The 12248-nt window shown below is 42.7% G+C and overlaps 1 protein-coding gene across 1 annotated transcript in view; it reads right to left on the bottom strand.

Moving 5' to 3' along the window:
- The window catches only part of KIAA0586 (KIAA0586 ortholog), a 150923-nt gene that overhangs the window by 94911 nt on the left and 43764 nt on the right, over positions 1-12248 (bottom strand). Inside the window, exons 15-16 of the mRNA XM_088473708.1 lie at positions 7332-7509; positions 5583-5768 (exon numbers count right to left, since the gene is read on the bottom strand). Coding sequence (XP_088329834.1) covers positions 5583-5768; positions 7332-7509 — 364 coding nt within the window. The remainder of the gene's footprint in view (positions 1-5582; positions 5769-7331; positions 7510-12248) is intronic.

Below are 12248 nucleotides of genomic sequence, written 5' to 3'. Positions count from 1 at the left end.
GGCTGTTACATTTTCCCCATCATCTTGAGAACTTTGAGATCTAAGATAAGACAGAAAGATCCTTCCTACTTGGAATAAAATCAGAGCTGAAGACCCCACTGATGCCTTGGGAGTGGAGGACTGTTGTACTCAGCAATACCTGGATGGTAGAATAGAATTCTCTTCTGGGAACTTGGGATAGGAAAAATCCAAATAAGATTCCTAGTTACATAATTTGATCATATTAAGTACATGTAGAGAGAACAGGACTCCCATAAAATGAGAAAGTGAGCTGGAAACTGATATTGGGGCCTACTCTGCTGAAGGAATGTGCTCACTTTCCCCTTGTGGCATCCTTGATGACTTCTTCCACTCCACTCTCAGAGAAGGGGCAAAGGACTGTAACGCTTCAGCCTCCTAAAAAGGCAGCATTGGAGACTGACCCTGATTAATGGAGACCTGAATGTTCAGGGCAAGGAGCACTGTACTGATGAGAAGCCAGTGAACTCTGAAGGTGTGGCTGAGTGGTATTGGCCATATCCTCTTTATCGCTAGTATGGCACTTTTCCTTGCCCAAGGATGTTCCTCCAGAGATTTATATGAAATAGTCCAAACAATTCTAGCCAAACGGTGAAAGTGTTTGTACATGAAGTGTGTAATGCTCGGTGCACACTAAACAACGTGTACCCAGCGATGCGACTGATGATGCCAACGGGCCAACATATCGGGAGGGTGGTACACATTAGACAATCTGGTGCCTGACCGCCCGATGTGTCGACCCCTGTCGCATCCTGCTGCTTGGGATGGTCAGTAGCATTGTTAGATTAAGCTGCGTGTAGGGCTAACCTGACAAAGCGACTGACGACCCCGCGGGAGACCGCAACGGCCACCATAGTGGGTACACACTAGAATATTTTGACGATATGTCGGCCCGATCCGTCGAATGGGGCGAAATATCATCTAGTGTGTACCCAGCTTAAGTCCCACAATGGATTGGCAGGCCTAGCCCCCATGGGCTAAGGGACACACTTGCTTGTTGTGACCTAAGACCTACCCTACAAGAACTGGAACCCAGGGAATGTGATCTATATAATGTGCCAGAGACCAGTACGATCTGGCAAGGCAAGAGGGTGGGGTCACTACGCTAGAAGGTGTCACTGTGTAATGTTAGAGGGGGGAGGGGACTTAAGCCCTAGTACCAGGAAAGGAAAGAACTCTACATGGGTTTCAGAGAAATAGAGGTCAATGCCAGTACATACCCCGAAAATAAAGAAAAAAGGAAACACTCTAGGTGGTCCATAGAGAGCAGCAGTCAGTGGCCGGCAGATGGTGCAGAAATGTCCATTACCAAAACTTCGCTGCAGGCCTGATGCTGTGACAGGTTTCAGGGTCTCCCCCTAGATAAATGTCCTATCACTGACAAGCTTCCTCCAATGCATCCACCTTCCAGCTACACATAGCACCTTGGAATACTTATATATTGATGCCACTATTTCCCTATGCTATTTGGAACACAATGCTGTGTGGTATCTCTTCTCCAGCCAATCCAGATTTCTGGAATGTCGTCAGGCTCTCTGTGAATGTTGAGGCTAAATGTGGCCACCGCTCAGCCCTCCCGGCAGGTGGACTGGAAATTCCACAGAAAGAATGTAAAGCGCTGATAGGATCTAATTAATATGCAATATATTTGGATTAAAAGAAAGAAAGGTGGGGGAGAGGGACGAAGGGTACCCATGTCAGGAGGTTGTGCACCACCCCGATACAATCTACAATCTAAGTGGAAACAAATAAATAATATAAACAAGACAGGTCATTCGGTGTCAAATCAACACACCTCACCAGCTCAGATTTTATTAAAATTTGGTATATGGAGAGTATATATGTAATCTAAGAAAAATACAAAATATGATTTAAATATATCATGCTGTTTCCAAAACATGGCTATGTAAAGTTTTCAAAAATCTGTCAAAAAAGCACAACCAGCATATTTTCAAATCGCCATAGCAGCTCTCCTAATTAAGCTAGAGAGGTGGGAGTGGTGTCATTAAATTGTGTTTTTTATGCCCTTTCCTTTGATATACAACACAATAGGCTTTTTGAGGAAAAACTTTTTCCAAATTCAAACTGAAATTTTTGATAATTTGATCATGATTATTTCAAATGTCGACAAAAAAAGTAAAAAAAATTCTGGAAATAGTATCTTTTAATGTTAAAGGTTTGTCAAAATGTAAAAGTGGGAGGATAATGGGTTCATAGTTAAAAACTATTTTAAACAGCAGTAGGCACTACGTTTGAAAAAAATCAGGGCCTACTTTTAAATCCAATTATATGATGGAGCAACTAAAATTAGCCCAACACTCAATATTTGAATTAAATGTAAATTCTCTTAATTACTTTTTGTCAATATCTACATGTGAGAATATATAATATAGATATTACATATTCTCACATGTAGAGATTGTCAAAAAGTAATTAAGAGAATTTACAAAAATTCAACCCCCTTTTTTGAGATAATCATGATCAAAAATTTCATTTTGAATTTGGAAAAAGTTTTTCCTCACGAAGCCTACTGTGTTGTATATCATGGAAAAAGCATAAAAACACAGTAAAATTACACCACTCCCACCTCTCTAGCTTAATTAGGAGAGCTGCTACAGCGATTTGAAAATATGCTAGTTGTGCGTTTTTTTACACATTTTTGGAAACTTTACTTCATGATTATCTCAAAAAAGGGGGTTGAATTTTTGTAAATTCTCTTAATTACTTTTTGACAATCTCTACATGTGAGAATATGTAATATCTATATTATATATTCTCACATGTAGATATTGACAAAAAGTAATTAAGAGAATTTACATTTAATTCAAATATTGAGTGTTGGGCTAATTTTAGTTGTTCCATCATATAATTGGATAAAAAAGTAGGCCCTGATTTTTTTCAAATGTAGTACCTACTGCTGTCTAAAATAAATTTTAACTATGAACCTATTATCCTCCCACTTTTAAATTTTGACAAACATTTAACATTAATAGAGACTATTTCCAGAATTTTGTTTTACTTTTTTGTCGACACACTTTTTGAAATAATCATGATCAATTATCAAAAATTTCAGTTTGAATTAGGAGAGCTGCTATGGTGATTTGAAAATATGCTGGTTGTGCGTTTTTTACAGATTTTTTAAAACTTTGCATAGCCATATTTTCGAAACGGCATGAGGTATTTAAATAAAATTTAGTATTTTTCTTAGACTACTTATATACTCTTCATAAACCAAATTTGAACAAAATCTGAGCTGGTGAGGTAAAATTTTAACAAAAAGTGTGTTGATTTGACACGGAATGACCCAGAAAAGGAAAAAAAAGGCTCAATGCCCTATTGTTCACCTCCTATGCAAGGAACATAGAAAAAAACCTTTACGGGAACAGGTAGTAGTAAGTAGTAGGAGGGGGGAATCCCATTGCTCTAGCTCCTCAAAGGTGCAGCATAACTTACCAGTACTGCAAATGGGAAACAAAATCACATAAACATGAGTTTCACCTGATTTAATCAATTTTAGCAGATCTGCTTCACAGAACTAAGTTCCAGTGACGGGACAGTCTGTGTGGTTCACCAACTACAACCTCCCCCAAGACTGGTTGACTTTTCTAGTTAATGTTTAGTAACCACAAAAAACAAAACAAAAAAAAAAACATATTGATCATAAAAGGCAAAACCATAAAATGCAGTTTTAATGGCTTCATTAAAACCATTTTGTTCCTAGATGAGTAGGTAGAGGTTTTCGAGAGTCATATGAGGTGACATGTATATTACGTATCTGTATCTGAGAACATCATAAAGTGACATCTAGTGGTAGGAACAAAAACGCATTATTCAAAAGTTCTTTACATATATGAAAGCTCTGGGTACAGTAATGTCACTTGATTTGGCGAACAGACCTATGCAGCGCTATAGTGCAGTGGCTGAAATACCACTAAGCAAGCCGAGGCCGCCACGCAATATTCTAATTTACACTGAGCCTTCAATGCTGTGTAATATTGGAAAGGTACACATTACACATCATCCATACTTACGGTATAAACAAATCAGTATGGATCATCATTCATTAGATAACAATGATGCATTAAATGTGCCGCAGTGACGACACCAGTGACGTGTGTGGTGAGGTAAATGGCTGGGGAGGCACTGGCTAGTATCAGAGCCAGATTTACAGATACATATATGAACCTGAGGGTACAACATGTGGGCATTATACAAAGGTGCAGCAGTATATAATGCTGAAAATTGGTGTGTTGTGATCAGGGATAAAGGTAGAGAGGGGAGGCAGCGCCTCACCTGACATACACTTTTTACTCCAGAGTTTTGACTATAAAAATTATAGAATATTAAAAAGAAGATATTTATAATATTTTCTTTATATTTTTCTTATAATTTTTTTATAGTCAAAACACTGGAGTATACCTAAGGATGGCAGGAAAGGCAGAGCCTCACCTCACCGCACATCACTGGACGACACTGGTACCTAGGGGAAGATTATCTCTCTCCAAGCTTAGATAAAAACGGATAAAGTACCAACCAATCAGCTCCTGTCATTGTTCAAACACAGCCAGTAACGTGACAGTTAGTAGCTGATTGGTTGGTACTTTGTCTCTCTCCACTTTATCGCTCTCCAAGCTTTGATAAATCTCACCCTTCGTTAGTTGCATTCATATAAAAAGAGGCTGTAAAGAACTAGTTAGACAAACCTCTCTGCTAGTATCCCCTTGGTGGAGGCTTCAAACTCCAACTATTTAGGAGACAAAGATAAATAAATCAGAAGATTTCTTTCTATATCCCCATTACTGATCTCTCTTCTCATAGCACAGTGGGACAAACAGGGAGAGTTTGTACATAGCAGGGGTTGTACCCATGTGCTGTCTGAGGACTGAAGTGGTGTCATAAGACATATGCTAAAAGGTTAGACAAACTTTTAAAAGGTCTACCAATCACAGCAATGTACAAAAGCTTCCCACCAGGTGTCTTTGTTTGCGAGAACCGAATGCTTAACCCCTCATGTTCTCTAATACCAATTAGAGCCGGTTTTATATATATGCTGGTTACACAGCCGAGTAGGGCGCCACTTAGAGGAGGGCACTCTGACCCAGCTGTGGACAGTGACATGCAAAGGGTGCCCGCCGACGTCGCTGCCAGTCCAGTCCCCCGCCGCCAGTCCTCTGCTTCTGCTGTTAAGTACAGCCAGGAGCCAGCAGGTAAGTCTGAGTGCGGGGGCTGTAATGGAGGAGGCTGTGATGGAGGAAGCTGTGATGGAGGGGGCTGTGAAAAGGGGCTATGATGAGGGGCTATGATGAGGGGCTATGATGAGGGGAGTGAAGGGGCTGTGGTGAGGGGTGCTGTGATGACTGGGGCTGTGGTGAGGGGTGTTGTGAGGGGTGCTGGGCTGTGATGGGCTCCATTGGGGAAGGGGGGGGAATAAGTGGGCTGAGATGAAGGTCCACTGAGGGGCGCCAAAATCTATATCTGCTTACCGAAAAAAAAATTGGCTCGGGCCGGCCCTGATACCAATCACGATGTTCACAACATTCTGTAGAGAAGAGTGTCTCTCTTACCGAGTGGAATAGCCATTGGGATGAGATGCCCCTCCAGTGGGATGCATGCTGTATCAGTCTCCCTGATTGGACTGAACACATATTGTGGCCCATAATCCTTTGGTACTGAAAAGTCAGGTGATTTGGTAACAGCTCTCGTTGGCTCAGAGGAACCAGTCTGTATCTTAGCAGACTTCAGCTTTACACCTAGGAAAATAGACACAAGGAAAAACTATAACCTATGCTTCACATTCCGCACATATAACAATTGCCTATTGAATACTTGGGGAATATAAGCTTTGCAGAACGAAGGACTGGATTTGTATCAGCTGTAAGACTTTAAACTTGTAAAATGCAACACTAACAAGATACCGAACAACTGAAGCAAAATACACACTGGTAACAAACTGGAAGTAGCACTTATGCGGACACAGCTCATTTACAAATCACATAAACTGTGTACACCCCACTGCCCTATTATGTGCACCTATTTGCGAAGATGCCCTCAGTTTTGCGGAGAATGCACACTAATGAATTAGTGAAAACTTCGCTTAAAGCCAAACCAACAACCACTTTAGGACCATTTTTTTAAATTCATTTAAATAATTTTTCCTAAAATACTTCTCAGATTACAATAACCTAGCTCTTAAAATGTCATGGGGATATTGGGGCCGTCTTTATTACAGGTGTTACTTTGGTGTATTTGAAAGTCTTTTGTTATTGGTTGTGCTTTAACGCATAAGTAGAACTGGAAGGTACAAAAATTGGATTATTGTACTCACCGTAAAATCCCTTCCCCCGTAGTCCATCTGGGGGGACGCTGCCATTTTTTCTCTCTTAGCTTTTAGCTAGGTTTTATTTCTTTAGCTAAGTGTGCCAGTGTCCCCCAGGATGCATGCAAGAGGAATGAGTCTCACTAAAAACTATAGGACGAAATGCAATTTCCACCACTGCGGAGGCGGTGTAAAAACCAGGTCCCATTGCATACAGAAGGTGGAGAGTACCGATCCCCTGATATACCGTCACCCCTCCTTTTATCTCATAAAATAGTCTTGCGTCACAAAATGAAATGTTGATGATGTTAATGTGGGCACAAAAGTCAGTACATACTTGCACCTAATCCACACTCCAGGCTGATTGCACCAGATGTCTTCTTATATACTGAGGGGGAGATGTATGAAGCTCTGGAAAGTGATCAATTGGAAAGTGATAAAGTACCAGCCAATCAGCTCCTAACTGTCATGACTGACAGTTGGGAGCTGATTGGTTGGTCGTTTATCACTTCCCAGAGCTTCACACATCTGCCCCAAAGTAGCAGCCAATCAGCTCCTAACTGCCATGTCACAGGCTGCATTTGAATAATGACAGTTAGGAGCTGATCGGCTGATACCTTATCTCCGTTCACTTTATACCCAGCCAAGGCTTAGTAAATAGACACCTGTGTTTGAAAAATGACAGTTAGGAGCTGAGTGGCTGGTATTTTATCACTAATTTATCACTTTCCAGAGCTTAGTACATCTGCCTCTGAGAGCAGTTTTCTATGGGAACTAAAAAAATCTTTGATCAATTTTATTGCGATATGTAAACAGGGAAATGTAAAAAAAAAAGACGTCTGTTGCAGCATATTGTTACTAACAGGGCTGCCTGTCATTGATTCAAGTCAGTGACTCTACTTATGTGGCATGTAAGAAAAAGAGAGACCGTGTAATTTACCCCTCTTTACATATTAAACAATTGTGTAGCTTATGGTCCATTTTACAAGTCACTTACCTTTTACAGTCTCCAGAACTTTAGGCCTCTGAGGTTTGGACTTGGGAGGGGGAGATTTAAATCGAAGGTATGGTCCCTTTCTGAGAGTGCTACGGTGCCCTTGATACACAGGCATCCCATACACTCGGTTCAGGACTTCTTCATCCATCAAAGAGGACTCATTAACCACCTCAGACACCTAAATAAATCCCATGGAATAGTGTAAGATACAGGAGAGTACATTGCTACAACTGGATGAATGTTTGTATTACAGACCAAAAGGACACAAAAGGGGCAGATCCAATTAGCTGCTGAATTTACCGCGCGGCTGCAGCTCTGTCCTGAGCTATTCAATCACTGCCACATCACCGCGTGGTAAGCCCCAGTGGGGGCAGATTTTTCCTCACAGCCTCGGTGCATCCTTACTGCGCAGGGTAATGCTATAACTCCGAGAGCTACGCGTTATCACGCGCTAGCCGTAGGCTTACCACGCAAAGAAACTGACAAGTAATTGAATTGCTCCCGGCGTTAAACCGGGGAGCTGCTAGACGCACTGCCAGGCGAATTGCTGAATCTGCCCCAAAAGTGGCAATTTAACCATCCTTCAATCATTGCGGGTAAGTCAGGATGTGATACTGGGCTCATCACCAAAAATGACTGTAGCCCAACATTGCTCAATGTCCTGTGAAGCTCTATGGGTGAGGGAAAATGTGTGAGGTTGGTGACTGCGAGGTTCCAGTGTTCTGCCCGTTTCTATGGCACCTCGAGGCCATCACAGCTAATTGAACAGCCCCCTTGATGTATGGTCTTATTAATAAGTAGTGTACTGCAAAAAATGTGTTTCAAATAAAGCCTTCGAGAAGTTTTCTAAAGTGTAAACAGTCAGTTAATCATGACAGATAACATACAAGTAAAAGAATTAATAAGTGAGAACTATACAGGCATTCTCACACTGAATACAGGGCAGCTATGGACGTAAGAAACATGACCTGTATACGGACACTGTACCACTGGATCACTGTAGTATGTCTTGGACAACGCCACATGGACTCACATATAAAGTACACGTTGTTCCCTAGTTCCTATTCCTGCCATAACTGCTCCCGGGATGCATGTTTGACACATGATAGACTATTAGTGAAGGTTATTTATCCCTAACAACTGGTCTATATCATAAGTAATGAAGTCAAGCACCTGTTCTAGGGAGACCTTTCCTTTAATTCTATGTTTTCTCTCACCTCGCCCTATTTATTTATTTTTAAGTTATTTATCCAATTAGACTCTTCACTTCTCTCCAAAACTTGAAATGAGCTCTCAGTTGGCACTACTTTATTACCGCCTTCTAGCTCTCACCCTAACCCACCCCTGCATGCTCCTCCCTCACTGGCACTTTCCTCTGCTGCTACTCTCTAGACCAGGGGTGGCCAGCCAGTCACAGGCAAAGAGCCAAACAATATATGTCCACAAGTTAAAGAGAAGATATCTAGCGGTCACAAGGCCATGCCCCATTTGTGTGCACACGCCCGTGGTGTGACATTGGCAGGAGCATGACCTTGTGTCACACCCCCGTAGTAGTGCCCCTTATGCAATGTCCCCTGCAGAAGTGCCCATTATGCAATGCCCCCTGTAGTAGTGCCCCTTATGCAATGCCCCCTGTAGTAGTGCCCCTTATGCAATGTCCCCTGTAATAGTGCCCCTTATGCAATGCCCCCTGCAGTAGTGCCCATTATGCAGTGCCCCCTGCAGTAGTTCCCCTTATGCAATGCCCCCTGTAGTAGTACCCCTTATGCAATGCCCCCTGTACTTGTGCCCCTTATGCAGTGCCCCCTGTACTTGTGCCCCTTATGCAGTGCCCCCTGTACTTGTTCCCCTTATGCAATGCCCCTGCAGTAGTGCCCCTTATGCAATGCCCCCTGCAGTAGTGCCCATTATGCAGTGCACCCTGTAGTAGTGCCCCTTATGCAATTCCCCTGGGGTACTGCCCCTTATGCAATGCCCCCTGTAGTAGTGCCCCTTATGCAATGCCCTTGCAGTAGTGCCCCTTATGCAATGCCCCCTGCAGTAGTGCCCATTATGCAGTGCCCCCTGTAGTTGTGCCCCTTATGCAGTGCCCCCTGTAGTAGTGCCCCTTATGCAATGCCCTTGCAGTAGTGCCCCTTATGCAATGCCCCCTGCAGTAGTGCCCATTATGCAGTGCTTTCTGTAGTAGTGCTCCTTATGCAATGCCCCTGTAGTTGTGCCCCCTATGCAATGCCCCTTATGCAATGCCCCCTGTAGTAGTGCCCATTATGCAGTGCCCCCTGTAGTAGTGCCCATTATGCAGTGCCCCCTGTAGTTGTGCCCCTTATGCAGTGTCACCTGTAGTTGTGCCCCTTATGCAGTGCCCCCTGTAGTTGTGCCCCTTATGCAGTGTCCCCTGTAGTTGTGCCCCTTATGCAGTGCCCCCTGTAGTTGTGCCCCTTATGCAGTGCCCCCTGTAGTTGTGCCCCTTATGCAATGCCCCCTGTAGTTGTACCCCTTATGCAATGCCCCCTGTAGTTGTACCCCTTATGCAATGCCCCCTGTAGTTGTGCCCCATGTGCAGTGCCCCCTGTAGTTGTGCCCCATGTGCAGTGCCCCCTGTAGTTTTGCCCCTTATACAGTGCCCCCTAAAGAAGTGGGCTTCACTCTGGGCACCACTCCTGCTGTCACTCCCGTTGCCTGCTGGATCTAACTAGAAGCTCTCTTCACTCTTGTGCTCCTACCATGCACAGTGGAGCTTACAATCTATATCCCCCAACACGTGGTCACACCTACACACTAGGATTAATCGGTGCAGGGATACCTGCCAGGCACATGTGAGATACAAGTAGTGAAGTGTACAGCATTTCTGGTCCATTGGTACGAGGGCCCCTAATTATCTCCCACAGAAACACTGCTGACATTGATTTACTGGCTACCTGCTGTACTTCTCTAACAAGTCAGGCGCTATCAAAACATCTTCAGCACCGAGGGGTCATTTGTAGGGAAGTGTTGGAAGAATTAGTGATGATGGATTGTTCCTGTGTCACACCGGGGCAGTGTTTACATGATCCTAATGTATTTTCCAGTCATTTTCTCCACACATGATCCTCGAGTAAGGACAAGACTTCTGCAGAAAGCTAAAATACTTTCTGCCCTCAGTCATTACCTATTCCTTGTACACCTTTCTTATTTAAAGTCATTCATGACTGTCTGGCAAAATAGCAAAAAATAAATAAATAAATGTGGAGATAAAAGAGGACATGCACATAATAATAATAAAAAAAAACAGACAACACCCAAACATAATACAACAAAACACAAATCCAAACTTAATTTCACATAATAAGGTTTCAGATATTTTACTGGTATAAGTTATTATAAAATACAGAAGTACTGTACGGTCTAGCATAGGTGAAACTATGGGGTGCACCGGACCACCCATTAGCCTCCGCCGACCATTCACCTGCTCCGTTCTATGCTGCTGTAACCCCGTTGCTGCCAGCCCAGGAGAGATCTTTCTGAGTAGCAGGGGATAATAGAAAATGGCTGCCCCATAGAAGGATACTTACAGATGGCTGCCATCGACCAATGGGGAGCCAGGGTTTCTTTCCCCAGGAACCCAAGGGGCTGGAGAGAGGAAAAAAGGGGGCGGGCTTATAGGAGGAAAGAAGATGAATAGGTTATAATGTGGCTGGCATAATGTGAATAAGGGGTATTCCTATGTCAATGTGGGTGATGCAATCGTGTGACAAAGTGAATAAAATTGGAACTAATGTGTGGCATAATGTGCAATAAGGGCAATACTGTGTGGCATAATGTAAGTAAGGGGAACTACTGTGTGGCATAATCTGCAATAAGGGTACTGCTGTGTGGCGTAATGTGAATAAGGGGCTTTACTCTGTGGCATAATGTGCAATAATGGTACTGCTGTGTGGCATAGTGTGAATAAGGGTACTGTTGTGTGGCATAATGTGAATAAGGGGCATTACTGTGTGGCATAATATGTATAAGGGGTCCTACTGTGTGGTGTAATATGAATAAGGGGCATTACTTTGCTGCATTGTTGGCACTACTGTGTGGAGTTATGTTGCATAATGTCAATAAGGGGTACTGTGTGGCGTAATGTGAGTTGGGGGTACTATTGTGGAGTGTCATGATGACACGCAACCATTACAGGTAACTACGCTCCTCGTGACGTGTAGCCATGCCTGTTTTTTGGGCATGCGCATACACTTTCTCTGAAAATTTTTTCCTATTTGAAATACTGAATGTGACATCATTTCTAAGTGAGGGGTTGGAACTGGGACCACCCATTACCAAATGTCTAGTTTCGCCTATGCTCTCTAGTATCTTCAAGAGTAAAGAAGTCTCCACTAATGAACGTGTTCCTTGTAATAAAAGCTTGTTCACCCCACAGCGCCAAGGGACGCGTCCGTCTGGTGGCAGTTACTTATTTGTTTTGTTTTTCACTATTTGATTGTTATGGTCATTATAAAGTACAGCAAGAAACCCTGATCACATCAGTAAACTGGAAAGTGTATTTTAATTGTAGAGGTAATCCATATAGCTTCTACGATATGATTTTGTTGAACTTCTCAATCATGACAGATAAAAAATGTTGTAAATACAAATCTCAAAATTAAATAAACCCAGTTATAAGAACATAGTGACTGCCAGAGCAAAGGATGTTCCCTCCCTTAGTTAGACAAATGAAATGAAATATATCCAGTCCCAAAAGCAATGTTTTATTATAAACCCCAAACCGGCAGAACTATAACCACAAACATACTGTATAAATATACAAAGGTTACAAGTCTCATTCGCACAGTCATTGAAGCTCTATGAGACAAAGACTCTGCCCAAACTGAAGTAATGGAAAGATGCACAAGCCCATCTCCGCTCAGCAGTAATGGGGATTACACAAGCAGCAAATTA

Source organism: Taudactylus pleione, unplaced genomic scaffold (genome assembly GCF_031769625.1).
Source record: "Taudactylus pleione unplaced genomic scaffold, aTauple2 ptg000139l, whole genome shotgun sequence".
NCBI classification, from domain to species: domain Eukaryota; kingdom Metazoa; phylum Chordata; class Amphibia; order Anura; family Myobatrachidae; genus Taudactylus; species Taudactylus pleione.
The sequence above is the reverse complement of the archived record's forward strand: the minus strand, read 5'-3'. Positions and strand labels throughout refer to the sequence as shown.